This window comes from Trichomycterus rosablanca, chromosome 13 (assembly GCF_030014385.1).
Source record: "Trichomycterus rosablanca isolate fTriRos1 chromosome 13, fTriRos1.hap1, whole genome shotgun sequence".
NCBI classification, from domain to species: domain Eukaryota; kingdom Metazoa; phylum Chordata; class Actinopteri; order Siluriformes; family Trichomycteridae; genus Trichomycterus; species Trichomycterus rosablanca.
The window spans coordinates 22,960,232-22,976,095 of NC_086000.1; the positions used below are offsets into that span (position 1 = coordinate 22,960,232).

The window sequence follows — 15,864 nt, forward strand, 5'->3', positions numbered from 1 at the left end:
TTCCTGGACGTTGCTTCAACCTAGTCTCAAACTTAACTCCAAAATACAGCTACCTCAGGAATGTCTGTGTAAATACAGTGCATAGGTTCTGGGGGGGGGGGGGGGGGGGGGAATCTCAAAATAGAGATCTAAATAGAGATGTATGCCTTTGGCTTTAAAAGTTCCGTTTCATTAACCTTCACCTCTGAGTTTAATTAAGCGTACTTTTCTCGGGTGCACAAGCTCCGTTCTCTTGACTTGTTGGGTCACTTTACTGCCATTAATAATGTTTTTCTAGCGCAAAGGCGAGTTGTGTTAACCAATTAGTGGAATTAACCTACACGTTTAGCCTGCAGGACCACCGTGTTTATTAAATGAGAAGCACATGGACCTGTGAGCAGGGTAACACGCTTCTAATTGATCAGTGATGGTTGAACAACACCGAAGCTTCACTCCTGTGCCACATGTGCTATAGCGCACGTATTTCAAACCTGACGTTTACTGCAATTCACACTTCATTTCTGTTTAATCCTCTTTATAAATCACTATCAGAAAATGATATTGATGGGTAACGATAATAAAGTATCTGTATATTCTTAATTGGTAACATTATACAAATGTTAGTTTCAATCAGGCATGTGTGCACTTAGTACAACCTCACACATTTTACTTATTTGTTCTTTTAATTAAATTGACTTGTCAGCCATTTTTATCATTTTCATTTATAAAATACTAAATGCAGCATCACGTTTTTATAATACCTTTTTGTGAACGCATATAATGCTTCAAATAAAATGAATTGTAGCCATTTTGACTGAATTCTAAACTCTGTACATACAGATCTGTGTGTACCTTAACTAATATAATATGGATATTATGCATCATTTAACATTCTAAAAGTAAAACTGTTCATTGTCTTTTAATAACTACAATAATGTTGCCAGGAAAAGCCTTTAAATCATAATAATGTTCAGCATATTTAGTTATTGCTTATGATGAACTGTTCGTCACTGACTATGTAAAACCTTCAATCTAAAGACTTAAAATATGAAATACTAAATGCAGCATCATGTTTTATAACACCTTTGTGTGAACACATATACTGCTCCAAATAAAATGAATTGTAGCCCTTTTTGCTTGACACAAAGTACAAATATGACTGATGGCTGATAGAAATCAGGGGGAGTGACAAGGCTTGTAGCACTTCTCGAAAATCATTTGTCATTAGTCATTATGAATGTTAAGTGAACCATGTTTTTACTAGATACATTTAATCCTAAATATTATGTTTTAATAATTAGGGGTTGCACAGCTTTACATCTTCCTAAAAATGATTGTCTTGTTCATAAATTCATTTATTCAATTTTAATCATGTGTAAAAGCTCTTAGAACTACATAGAACAGAGTTATGCAGATAGCAAGATCAGTTGGAATAAGAATTCTTGGTTTAAATATACTTTTAAAACTGTTAAGCTGTTTTAATCCTTTATAAATTACTCATTGCAAGCTTCAATTTAAGTTGTATTAAGCTTTTCTTTATTAAAACATTAGGAAAGCATATTGGTTAAGTCATATATGTTTGAGTGGTGTTTTTTTGTGAACCAGTTTGATTTTGTTGCACACTGTAATGCATGACTAAGTTACTATCACAAAGAGCTTTAGTGGAAAAGTTTAAAACTATAATAAAAGATTGTTGTGGGTCTTGAGGCAAAATCACTAGTCTAACTCACACAAGAATTCATTCCTAATTATAATAGGGATGCCAGTGATTACCTGGTTAACCAATACCCAATGTAGACGTCACTGTTAGATAAATGCAGTCAATTGAAAATGTCTTTTAAATTTTTAAAACAACTGACAACTAAGAGCAGCTACAGTCTGTACAGAGAAAGAGCACCGATTTGAAACACACCCAGCTGTGTGTACAGACTAATTTAAAGTTTATTTAATTATATTATGAACAATAAAATTCCACATTAAAATCACAATCAGATGCAGTCTAGCATCAGTATGGAGTCTGGCTGCATGTTAATCTCTGTACGTACAGATCTGTGTGTAACTGTTCTTCTTTACAAAAATAATATGGATATTATGCATCGTTTAACATTCTAAAAGTAAAGCTGCGTTTATCATATTATAATAACTACAACAATACTGTCAGGAAAAGCTTTAAATTGTAATAATGATCAGCATATTTAGTTATTGCTTACAATGAACTGTTCGCCACTGACTTGGTGTAAAATCTCCAATCTGAATCTCAAAAATCTCTGACTGTCCTGCATTATTGCATTGTTAACATATTCAATAAAGCATGAATACGTATGCGTTGATATGAAAGTGTATTTTGATGGGATGCTATAAGCTTGTTGTTAGCTGTCAACTAATAAAATTGACATCCCTATTCATAACACTTTCTTCTCACATAGTGTTTATAGCGTTTAACCAATCTCAGCATGTGATCAGTGAGTTCTGGTAGCTTGGGGTTTCTTGGTTGCTGCTTGTCTCGTGGCATCTTTAATGCGAGTATGCTGACTTTGATGACAAACCCACTTAACCCGTTCTGTCTGGCACAGACTGTCAGTACCAGCGCTCAGATTCTACTGCAACAGCCTATCATTCCACAATCATGAGAAAGCTCATGCTGAAAATGTTGTAAGTACACTTTCTCCTCATTGAGCCGGTCATCGTAAATATCTCTGTTCGCTTTGCATTATGGTTATTTTTGTCTGTTGCTGGCCTGAATGGGTGTGGATGTCGGGTGAATGATTTCTTAATTTAGTCTTGCTTTGTTTTTTGCATAAATTTCTATGTTTTGAAAATTTTGAGGTATTCAAATGTGGTTTGCATGTAGTTTGTTTTTTGCGTGTGGTCATGGTTTCCTCACCTTCAGGACTGTCCTGTCTGTACGAGGTCTTATCTCCATTCTTTAAAAACAAACTGCTGATTCTCCTATTATTTTACTTATTTATTTCTTCTGTGTCATTCTTGTTTTTATTTGAAATAAAACCAAGCATCCAATGGAAACATGCGTCATGTATAAAGAGTTGAACCTTGTTTTACACAAGTATCTTGTGTTCTATCTGGAGCAATCTGTATACCTGTGAAATTAATTTTAACTAATAGAAATTTATTTTTATATAGGATAGTTTAACAAAAGCTAATTTTAATTCTAGACTAATATTTGTACTACATACAGACTGTACTAGATACAACACTGTATAATTACTAACATTTTTGTTCACAGTGTCAAGCTTTTAAACCCATTTAGGTTATATTACCAGCCATAAACTCATCAGCCTGTCAACCACTCAAACATCATGACTCTGGTCACTTGTATTTTATAACAATATACTTTGCCTATTTAGTTTTTTTGTAGTTGTACAGCATAGTTAAATTTTTGATATATATAGGATTTTTATTTATATTTATTTAACTTTTAAAATAGTTTAAAATATATAAAAAATTTGCTCAAATAAAAAAATAAACTAATAAATAAATTAAAAAGACATTGTAAAGTATGTAACTAAGTTTTTTTTAACATTGCATTTTAAAATAATTCATAATAAATAATAAAATAATTATAATATAAAATTAGAAAATAATTATAATTAAATAATAAATTAATAAAAAATTATGATGACTCATAGCAAACATTTCTTATGCATGTTTAAAAGTTGCTTGCATGAACTTTTTGACTGTAAAACACACCCAAAGACAACGCTGCTACTCTCACAGACTGAACTTTTCCACATCTTGTTTTAATGTTGGCCTGTAAATTGAAACGGAGTGCCTGTTCATACATTTAAACCTCCCCCGCCACCACCTTTCTACAAATATAGTTTTAAGTTCTGCAAACATGTCAGCTTCTTAGCATGTTTGCAAACGTAAACACAACACCTATTGACGACTGTAGGTGCAACCATAAGATCATGAGCGTTCATGTACCAAGACCGCTCATCGACCTGGGCCGGAGCCTTTTACCACGGTGGCTTCTGAATGACCCGTCCCTGAACCCCAGAACGCGTGAACAAAGATAGTTTTTTTTAGCACTTACCCCAGAAGAAGTTTTGCTGACACGGAGTGATCGAGCTGAAAAGGCTGTTAGATGCCATAGCCACACTTGGTTATATCCTGGTCCAGTAGTTCTCCTTCTGAGGTCGTCGTGACCCTTCAAGTCCTAAACTGAGAGCACAGGGCATAAAGCTCAGCATCCCTCGAATGAACAAACTGCAGCCCTGCACGATTTGTGTATTGCTATGTGTCAGATTCACTGAGCATGCAGTGCAGCCACAGATATCGGATGCAGCAGAATGAAGCCGACAGGAGTGTGTTTAGAGCGTACTTACCGATCTCCGGGAGCGGGGTTGACCTGCGCCGCTTAACCATTTACGCCCCAGTGGCTCCCTGGGTTCGTCCTGGGCAAAACTTTTGCACCGCACTTGTGGTTCTGTGGTTGTTTGTGAGGGGAATGAAACATTCTCACCATCCAAAAACGTGTATGCTTTAAAACACACTTTTTTTTCCTCCTCCTCGTGGGCTGGTACTGGAGGCTGGGTCATGTGTTTCGTGACATCAGAGCACAAAAGTGGAGGGAGACAGCCTATCCTCCTTTGGCTTGGACAGTTTTTTTTTTTAAATCTCTTGTCCCGGCAGCAGCACAACATTTCCTCCTCACATCTACAGGGAAGAATGAGCCCCAGCTCCGTCAGGAAGGGGCCAGAGCGCTCCACATTTCAACAGAGCTTCATCTCATTTGCTGCACTGTGGAGGGTTTTTCTTCCCTCACTTCACTCTTGGTCTTTCAGAGTACTTAATGTATTTTTCAGCTTTTAAAGTGCTTCTGTTAGGGATGACTAAAGCTGGCACATCCGACACTGATGCTCAGCCATGATTACCAGTGAATTATATAATGAATTATAAACCTATCTATGAAAGATCTGTTTTGGTGGGGGTTTAAACAGCTCCACATAAGTGTAGCTCACTTATTTATTCAAATAGACAGCCAAAATCCTAGATGTTTAAGATTTGTCTTTACAATGTAGTTTTTTTCCCCTCTTTAGTCTTTTGTTGAATGAATGGAGTGCTGAACTTACTCTGTGTGGGTTTGCACATGTGTGCGTATGCAGCGCTGCATAATTAACCATATTTGCAGTGACGGCGTGGAGACTGGTGTGGGTTCAGTGTTAAATCACGTCTGTCTTTCTACGGCTCTCTCCCGCCGTGCTCTCAGTAGTGGGATTTAACAACAGTGATTCATCAGCGTGTCTAACGCACCTCGCTCAGCCGACTCCACAGCCTTCAGCCCAGGTGAAGAATGGGCTGTGCTAATTCCTCAGCTTTTTTAAATTCAGGGTCACACCAGGTGTTGTGTTAAATTTGTTTAGTTTTTCCAGCCAGTTGAGAATTATGATCCGTCTCTTGTGGAAACAGGCTCGATTGCTGTTTTGCTAAATTGTCAGGTTGAAAATGACTTTTTGTCGTCAGCCAGCCACACAATGATTATCATATGGTTCTGTTTTAATTATTACATATTAGAATAAGCATAGGAAATAAGCAAATAATCATATTTTTAATTATTAATTGTTGTGTGTTAAGGCCTTAAATCCCTGGTAACTTTGTTTTGCTGTTTTTATTGGAGCATATGGTTCTTTTACAAAGCTCTGTTTTTACATTTTACATTTTCATTTTTAGCATTTAGCAGACACTTTTATCCAAAGCGACTTTCACGATGAGCTGAACACGATGAGCATTTGAGGGTTAAGGGCCTTGCTCAGGGACCCAACAGTGGCAATTTGGTGGTGGCAGGGCTTGAACCGTCAACCGTATGTTTACTAGTCCAGTACTTTAACCACTGAGCTATCACTGCCCTGTTTTAATTATTACATATTAGAATAAGCATAGTAAAAAAGCAAATAATCATATTTCACCATCATATATTTTTATGCATTGGTTGGTTCATTATCCATAACCTTATTAATGCAATAAAAACACCTTTGTGTCATTTTTAATTATTAATTTCTATGTGTTAAGGCCTTAAAACCCTGGTAACTTTGTTTTATGTTTTTATTGAAGCATATGGTTCTTTTACATAGCTCTGTCTCAATTAATACATATTAGAATAAGCATAGGAAATAAACAAATAATCATATTCCACCATCATATATGTCTATGCATTGGTAGGTTCATTATCCACAACCTTATTAATGCAATAAAATCATCTTCCTGTCATTTTTAATCATTCATTATTATGTGTTAAGGCCTTAAAACCCTGGTAACTTTGTTTTTTTATTGAATCACTGGTCAGTATGGTACAGTTAAAGTAGTATTCTTATAAATACGATGGAATTAAATTATAGGCTAAATGTAAGTTAACTAATTGTTGAGTTCAGCTATTTCAGCCACAGCCATTGTTAACAGATATATGAGACTATTTATACAGAACATGTTATGCTTCCAACTTGTGGCCTCAGAATAGAAAAGGTTTTTTTCTGGTCCAGCATGACTGTACTCCTTTGTATAGAGTCTACAAAGACAAAGTCTACAAAGTTTGTGGAGAAACTCCAGTCCTATGTCTTGATCTTAACCCAACTAAACCTTTTGGGTGATATTTTTTTCAGTGCCCCCTCCCATCCCAAACAGACTTTCAGTGGTTATTTAATGTTAATCATCAGGTTTGGATAGTCATCACTGTGTTTCTAGTACAATTTGGTTATATCTTTGACATTTGAGTTCAACTAACTTTGTTGTTTTTTGGTCCTGACTTTTGTGGTCAGGACTTTAGAAAGGCCACTCTTAAAGGTTTGATATATGTTTTGGATTGTTGTCGTGTTGGAACACACAGTTTATCCAAGACTATCCAAGACTTAAATATAAAGAATATTTCCTCTTTGGTATTCCATCCACTTTCTGCAATGCACCAGTTCCACTGGAAGCGAGACACAGCCAGAGCATAAATACTGCAGCCACCACTCTGCTTATGAATGAATAGGTGCAGTTTTGTTGGATTTAAATCTATGACCTCTCCCACTCAACACAGAATTTTGGTAATTCTGAGCACAAAAACCTCGACTACAGATCTCTCCATCCTAGGGTTTTTTTTTTGTTTATCCATGTGGGTGGCACAGTGGCTCAGTGGGTATCACTGTCATCTCACAGCAAGAATGTCAGCATTAAAGCCAGTGTTATGGCAGGACTTGACGAGGGATGAGCAAGACCAAGAATAAGCTGGATTGCCAACATTACAATGTGGATTGCATTATCAAGGCTAGTCTGCTACAAGTGACATAGGACATTGGAGAAAGCTGTTTCAGATGCAGCCAACCATTGCAGAGTGAGGACGATATAGTGACGTGACATGGTCTCTCCAACATGGCATTATGTTAAAGATGTTAAACATAATTTTAAAACTTTTTTTTTGAATTTATATGACTTTATTACCTTTTTTTGAAATGTTTCAGGATGTATTTTCATTTTCAGATATATAAATTAGTAGTTATATATACACCGATCAGCCATAACATTAAAACCACCTTGTTTCTACACTCACTGTCCATTTTATCAGCTCCACTTACCATATAGATGCACTTTGAAGTTCTACAATTACTGACTGTAGTCCATCTGTTTCTCTGCATGCTTTGTTAGCCCCCTTTTATGCTGTTCTTCAATGGTCAGGACTCTCACAGGACCACTACAGAGCATGGATTATTTGGGTGGTGGGTCATTCTCAGCACTGCAGTGACACTGACATGGTGGTGGTGTGTTAGTGTGTGTTGTGCTGGTATGAGTGGATAAGACACAGCAGCACTGCTGGAGTTTTTTAAACACCTCACTGTCACTGCTGGATTGAGAATAATTCACCAACCCAAAATAAATCCAGCCAACAGCACCCTTTGGGCAGCGTCCTGTGACCACTGATGAAGGTCTAGAAGATGACCAACTCAAACAGCAGGAATAGATGAGTGATCATCTCTGACTTTACATCTACAAGGTGGACCAACCAGGTAGGAGTGGACAGTGAGTGGACATGGTATTTAAAAACTCCAGCAGCTCTGCTGTGTCTGATCCACTCCTACCAGCACGACACACACTAACACACCACCACCATGTCAGTGTCACTGCAGTGCTGAGAATGACCCACCACCCAAATAATACCTGCTCTGTGGTGGTCCTGTGAGAGTCCTGACCATACATGACTACAGTCAGTAATTGTAGAACTACAAAGTGCTCCTGTATGGTAAGTGGAGCTGATAAAATGGACAGTGAGTGTAGAAGCAAGGAGATGGTTTTAATGTTATGGCTGATCAGTCTACATAAGAAATTTTGAAATGGCTTTAAACATCAGTACTGCACATAGACAATTTTAAAGCGGTTGCAGATAGGAAGTACTTGTTTGGTTAAGTTTATAGCACCTTTGCCTGTTGTACCCACTGTTGTATGTCATGAAGTAATTATAAAAATAAAGAAATCTCAGCTCATCTTGGCTATATAGAACAGGGCTTAGCTATAACAGGAAATGTGTACCCACATCTGTCTCCTAAGGCTCCGTGGTAGGGTGATGTAAAGTGATCTACTTCCAACAGTACATTAAAACATACATCATATGAAGTGTTAGAACCATAGAACGCTATATTACCGTAGTGGAAATCACATCTCCTGCTTAGAATTTCACACACCACATCATTTATGTAATAACATTTCCCATATATTTTTTTCTGAGCGTGTGCCTGTGCTGAGGCTGGAGTGGTTCAGGCAAACCTTGGTGGTCCTCTTGCGGCCATGATGCTTTTGTGGCGAGTGCGTAACTAGAAACCAGAATGTTCGTGCCCTTTTCAGACTGGGCACACTTTAGGATGGACCACACAAGCATAGATAGAGCGTTGGATGTAGAATTTTTTGGGACGTCTGCAATATCCTGTGCTCATGCTTATAAGAGACATTATTTATTCACTTGATGATCTTCAGTATTTAAAAAAGACCACTATTGTTGTTGGGTTGAATTCTGCAGAGTTGTAATAGTCTTAATTAGATCAAATATTGATCGTATGAGGTTTGATTGCTATATTTTATACATGGTGAGTTTGTGTAGGTTCAGCTGTTTCTGATAACAGATTAACTTTCCCAAAGCTTGAACTGATATGAATGTGTTTTGGGTGTTTTTTGTACATGCAATATACTGTAACAATTATAACAAACAAAGTCTAGATTGACATGCTTTCAAACATCTACTTGTGCTTTCTTTGGTTTATTAGAACATTAAGAAACTTCCGGTGCCTATTTTGTAGGATCTTTTATGCTCAGCTGCTTTGAAACCAAGCTTGCTTGAATGTGGGCACTGTCATTTATGTTCCAGCTGCTTCCAGTACATGGCAGATCATTTTTGGTGGTTTTTGGATCGCATCTGACAATCTGAACAAATTTCCTTTCAGCAAAAGGAGGCTGTTTGGGTTTGGTCACTGTTTTATGTATTTTATAATGAGTGCAGTTATCTAGCCCAATTTATATGGGCACAGAGAAGTCACTAGCTATAGTCAGTTGTTGACTAGCTATTGACAATCACATGTTAAAATGTTAAACGGCATCATGGCACTTTTTATAGCAAATGTATAATTTAAGTTATATAATTTATATATTTATATATATATATATATATATATGTATATATATATCAACTTATTTAGAATCTCAAATCAACAGTTGCCGAAATCATTAAAATCCCAGGACCGTTGTGGCACATACTCACTGGCCACTTTATTAGGTATTAGGTGTAAATGTCTCGTACATGTATGTATTGCCATTTATTGCTATTTACAGCAACCATTCAGATGCATTTTGTGATTTGCACCTAACACACTCATACCAGTACAACCCACGTTACATAGTTTATGTCACTGCAGTGCTAAGTAATTTACCACCCATTTAATATCTGGCTAGTGTGGGTCCTATTGGGGTTTCTATTAAATGTTGGGTAGAGGGGTGACAAATTGTACAGAACAACAGATGGCCAGAGTGAATTTATATCAATGTACCCACAACATAGGTAAAGCTAGTGATGTGGCCAGTGAGTGTACATTATATAATATAACTTTATATGCCTGATAGTTTCGGTTTAAATCATAGCAAACAAAGCTTTTATTTATTTATTGGTTTAAAGAAATGCCCATGTCATATAATAGGGATCGGTATTGGATTGAAATGGTTTTTGACATACTGTTTAATACAGTGGCATATCTTCAGGGACATTTTAATAAGATGAATAACTTCCTAAAATAATTAATTATTCTACACAGATTAGTTTTAATGGTTTAAAGTAAGCTCTTAAGGCACATTAATGTTTACTAAAGTTACTAGCTCTGTATTGTTTAAGTTTGGTAGAATTAAACACTGCCTTTATTGTTTTAATTGTTTAATTAAAAACTTCAGTTAACCTGACTGCATGTCTTCGGACTGTGGAAAGAAACTGAAGCACTCAGAGGAAACCTACACTGACACTGGGAGAACATGCAAACTCCTCATAGAAAGGACACAGAGTGCTCCACTTGGGACCACCAGGACCTTCCTGTTGTGACGCGACAGTGCTGCTCACCATGTGACTCATGCTTGTATTCAGGTACTATTTGAATCAGTTTTTCAAATGTGCCTCTTCATCTCACTTTATACTTTGTTTTGCAAACAGCAGCATTTGTAGCTGTTTCATAAAATCAAACCTGAACTTGCAGGTATTTATCACCCAGATTTACCTGATGTGTAAATACTGTAACCTATCCTGCTGTTACGTGTGAAGACAACCCCAAGCATGGTTGGGAATTAAATAACATTGAAGACGTGTTGACTTTAAGAGGATCCAAACCCGTTCACGCTTAGTTTTACCTCTGAGTGCTCGTTCATGTTTGGTGGATTTTGTTAACCCCAGTGGCTTTCTCTTGTGGCGAGGGCTCTTCTCGAGAACAGCAATTAAAGGAGGAGAGCCTGTCATTTTTGACAATTATCACAAGTCTAGTTGCCTAGCAAGCTGGTTCTCAGCGTGTGTAGTGACGCTCAAAGTGATGTCAATCATAACGTGTGACATTATGTTGTCATTTAACACTGTTTAACAGTTTGTGCACATGGTTCTTATCTAATACTTTTAACTTGTCATCAGGATCAACAGATATCCTAGAATTATCCATTTGTCAGTGTTTTTAAAATTATCTTATGTTTGTAATATTAGGTAATTTCCCACTGCTTTTGTGTAATATTTCTCCGATGTCCTGGCATTATTTTATTTCTTGTTATTTATATACTTGTCTTTTGATATGCATCTTTTATTTGGCACAGTTTTTACGCCAGATTCCCCTACTGATGTAACCTTTTGGGACTTTTTTTTTTTTTTCTTTTTTTTCAGTTTTTTGCACATATGCCCTTAGTTTTCATTCTGGCCTTTCTGTTTTAGGTTATTAACTCCACAAAAAACCCCTCTGTGTAGTATTTAAATAAACAGTTCTAATTTATTAGTGATTAATTTGCTCTGTTGCCTAATTCATTCAGATTTGCCATTTGAGATGGTCACAGTCTTCTAAATTATTCATTATATATATATATATGATGATTTTTATCTTTTTGATCTTTATTTTTTTTACCATTTAACAGGCATTTAAACTTACAATTTAAACTTATTGCAGTGAAACTGAAGTGCTAGTTTGTTTTCTCATTTCTCTGTGCTGAGATTTGAAACAATGTCTGGATCGGCTGCATTGTCTCTGTAAATCATGGCACCGCAATGTAGGATACAGACTCATTTTGTACAATGAGGGAAAATCTTGGCTTGAATAATTGCTTTTGTTTAAACGCATGTTGAGTACAATTACCAAAAAGCTTTACTTATGGAAACTGTAGTTTTAATGTTCAGTTTTTGATTCTAGCATGGTACATGTTTAACAGTAAACCAGACATTAAGTCCAGGTAAAACACACAAGTGCATTAAAATATTATAAATAATCACAGTATGCTGTTCTAAGTAGGTGGTTCTTTATTATATGAACCAACCAATGGGTCCAAATTCATATTTATTATAAAATGACATATCTACAGAATTTTAGGTATATATATATCCAGAATTTTTTTTTAAATATGCTTAAAACATTTCATATATTTGTTTTATTTATTTTGTTTTACATAAAAAAATATAAAGGGTGCCAAAAGTCTGAGAACATTAGTAAAATAAACTTAAACAAGCTTCTGGTGATGAAATCAAAGAAATAAAGATAAAAATCCAGCTGCTTATCTGAGCAGGTGCTTCAATAGAAAAAATAGAACACAACGAAATCTGATCTTTGAACAAAAGAATTGACTTGGTCAACTATACAAATGTGCTTACTTGATATTCAGCGGTGCCAAATACTAAGACATTGTAAAATGTATGTATTTTAAAAATATTAAGATTTAAATATTTTTTATTCAAAGTGTTAAACTGATATTTGGATTTGTAATAAATTACAATGTGTTAATTTGAGAAAAATGTCAAATAGAAGCTTGTTCACTAGTGGTCTCAGATGTTTGTCTCCCAGTGTATATGATTTAGATAAACTAAGATGAGCTAAGTATCTGAACTGAACTCAACAATATGTGCAGTGTTTGCCGAGGCATTTTGTGTTTAAAAGAAGGGGATAAGTGCATATGCTCAAAGACATAATGAACTTCTGAAGACAAAATGAGCAAATAAAAGCTTTATTTAAGTTTAATATTATTAGAGAAATAAATAAAGAGAGAAAGAGAAAAAAGAAAAAAAAAGAAAGATATAATATATATTGTAATTCTAATGGAAAGTGTTTGGTTACAGCATTAGGAACATAGAACTTTACAAACATATAATGCACATCAGTAGAGGAGAGGGATATACAGGGCTCTGCTATATACACATTTAAACATATAACATATATACGTATATATACACACACACACACAGAGTGAATAACACTGATTATCTCTTCATCACAGCACCTGTTAGTGGGTGGGATATATTAGGCAGCAAGTGAACATTTTATCCTCAAAGTTGATTTGTTAGAAGTGGGAAAAAGAGGCAAGTGTAAGGATTTGAGCAAGTTTGACAAAGACCAAATTGTGATGGCTAGAGTGGTCAGTATGTATCAAAAGTGGTCCAAGAATGGAATGGTGGTCAACCGGCGACAGGGTCATGGGCGGCCAAGGCTAATTGATGCACGTGGGGAGTGAATGCTGGCCCGTGTGGTCCGATCCAACAGATGAGCTACTCTAGCTCAAATTGCTGAAGAAGTTAATGCTGGTTCTGATAGAAAGGTGTCAGAATACAGAATACACAGTGTGTCGCAGTTTCAGGGCTGTTTTGGCAGCAAAAGGGGGACCAACACAATATTAGGAGGGTGGTCACAATGTTATGCCTAATTGGTGTGTGTGTATGTGTATGTGTATGTATATGTATATACAGTGTATCACAAAAGTGAGTACACCCCTCACATTTCTGCAGATATTTAAGTATATCTTTTCATGGGACAACACTGACAAAATGACACTTTGACACAATGAAAAGTAGTCTGTGTGCAGCTTATATAACAGTGTAAATTTATTCTTCCCTCAAAATAACTCAATATACAGCCATTAATGTCTAAACCACCGGCAACAAAAGTGAGTACACCCCTTAGTGAAAGTTCCTGAAGTGTCAATATTTTGTGTGGCCACCATTATTTCCCAGAACTGCCTTAACTCTCCTGGGCATGGAGTTTACCAGAGCTTCACAGGTTGCCACTGGAATGCTTTTCCACTCCTCCATGACGACATCACGGAGCTGGCGGATATTCAAACTTTGCGCTCCTCCACCTTCCGCTTGAGGATGCCCCAAAGATGTTCTATTGGGTTTAGGTCTGGAGACATGCTTGGCCAGTCCATCACCTTTACCCTCAGCCTCTTCAATAAAGCAGTGGTCATCTTAGAGGTGTGTTTGGGGTCATTATCATGCTGGAACACTGCCCTGCGACCCAGTTTCCGGAGGGAGGGGATCATGCTCTGCTTCAGTATTTCACAGTACATATTGGAGTTCATGTGTCCCTCAATGAAATGTAACTCCCCAACACCTGCTGCACTCATGCAGCCCCAGACCATGGCATTCCCACCACCATGCTTGACTGTAGGCATGACACACTTATCTTTGTACTCCCCACCTGATTGCCGCCACACATGCTTGAGACCATTTGAACCAAACAAATTAATCTTGGTCTCATCAGACCATAGGACATGGTTCCAGTAATCCATGTCCTTTGTTGACATGTCTTCAGCAAACTGTTTGCGGGCTTTCTTGTGTAGAGACTTCAGAAGAGGCTTCCTTCTGGGGTGACAGCCATGGAGACCAATTTGATGTAGTGTGCGGCGTATGGTCTGAGCACTGACAGGCTGACCCCCCACCTTTTCAATCTCTGCAGCAATGCTGACAGCACTCCTGCGCCTATCTTTCAAAGACAGCAGTTGGATGTGACACTGAGCACGTGCACTCAGCTTCTTTGGACGACCAACGCGAGGTCTGTTCTGAGTGGACCCTGCTCTTTTAAAACGCTGGATGATCTTGGCCACTGTGCGTCAGCTCAGTTTCAGGGTGTTGGCAATCTTCTTGTAGCCTTGGCCATCTTCATGTAGCGCAAAAATTCGTCTTTTAAGATCCTCAGAGAGTTCTTTGCCATGAGGTGCCATGTTGGAACTTTCAGTGACCAGTATGAGAGAGTGTGAGAGCTGTACTACTAAATTGAACAAACCTGCTCCCTATGCACACCTGAGACCTAGTAACACTAACAAATCACATGACATTTTGGAGGGAAAATGATAAGCAGTGCTCAATTTGGACATTTAGGGGTGTAGTCTCTTAGGGGTGTACTCACTTTTGTTGCCGGTGGTTTAGACATTAATGGCTGTATATTGAGTTATTTTGAGGGAAGAATAAATTTACACTGTTATATAAGCTGCACACAGACTACTTTTCATTGTGTCAAAGTGTCATTTTGTCAGTGTTGTCCCATGAAAAGATATACTTAAATATCTGCAGAAATGTGAGGGGTGTACTCACTTTTGTGATACACTGTATATATATATGTATATATATATATATATATATATATATATATATACATATATATATACAGTGTATCACAAAAGTGAGTACACCCCTCACATTTCTGCAAATATTTCATTATATCTTTTCATGGGACAACACTATAGACATGAAACTTGGATATAACTTAGAGTAGTCAGTGTACAACTTGTATAGCAGTGTAGATTTACTGTCTTCTGAAAATAACTCAACACACAGCCATTAATGTCTAAATAGCTGGCAACATAAGTGAGTACACCCCACAGTGAACATGTCCAAATTGTGCCCAAAGTGTCAATATTTTGTGTGACCACCATTATTATCCAGCACTGCCTTAACCCTCCTGGGCATGGAATTCACCAGAGCTGCACAGGTTGCTACTGGAATCCTCTTCCACTCCTCCATGATGACATCACGGAGCTGGTGGATGTTAGACACCTTGAACTCCTCCACCTTCCACTTGAGGATGCGCCACAGGTGCTCAATTGGGTTTAGTCCATCACCTTTACCTTCAGCTTCCTCAGCAAGGCAGTTGTCATCTTGGAGGTTGTGTTTGGGGTCGTTATCCTGTTGGAAAACTGCCATGAGGCCCAGTTTTCGAAGTGAGGGGATCATGCTCTGTTTCAGAATGTCAAAGTACATGTTGGAATTCATGTTTCCCTCAATGAACTGCAGCTCCCCAGTGCCAGCAACACTCATGCAGCCCAAGACCATGATGCTACCACCACCATGCTTGACTGTAGGCAAGATACAGTTGTCTTGGTACTTCTCACAAGGGCGCCGCCACACATGCTGGACAC

At 37.3% G+C, this 15,864-nt stretch overlaps 2 protein-coding genes across 3 annotated transcripts in view; one reads left to right on the top strand and one right to left on the bottom strand.

Annotated features, from left to right (window-relative positions):
* runx2a (RUNX family transcription factor 2a) overlaps positions 1-4,091 on the bottom strand; it is a 77,913-nt gene extending 73,822 nt beyond the window's left edge. For both annotated transcript variants that reach the window (XM_063006892.1, XM_063006891.1), the window contains exon 1: positions 4,034-4,091. In XM_063006892.1, coding sequence (XP_062862962.1) covers positions 4,034-4,091 — 58 coding nt within the window. The remainder of the gene's footprint in view (positions 1-4,033) is intronic.
* supt3h (SPT3 homolog, SAGA and STAGA complex component) overlaps positions 1-15,864 on the top strand; it is a 198,488-nt gene that overhangs the window by 42,725 nt on the left and 139,899 nt on the right. The gene's annotated exons all lie outside the window — the stretch shown is intronic.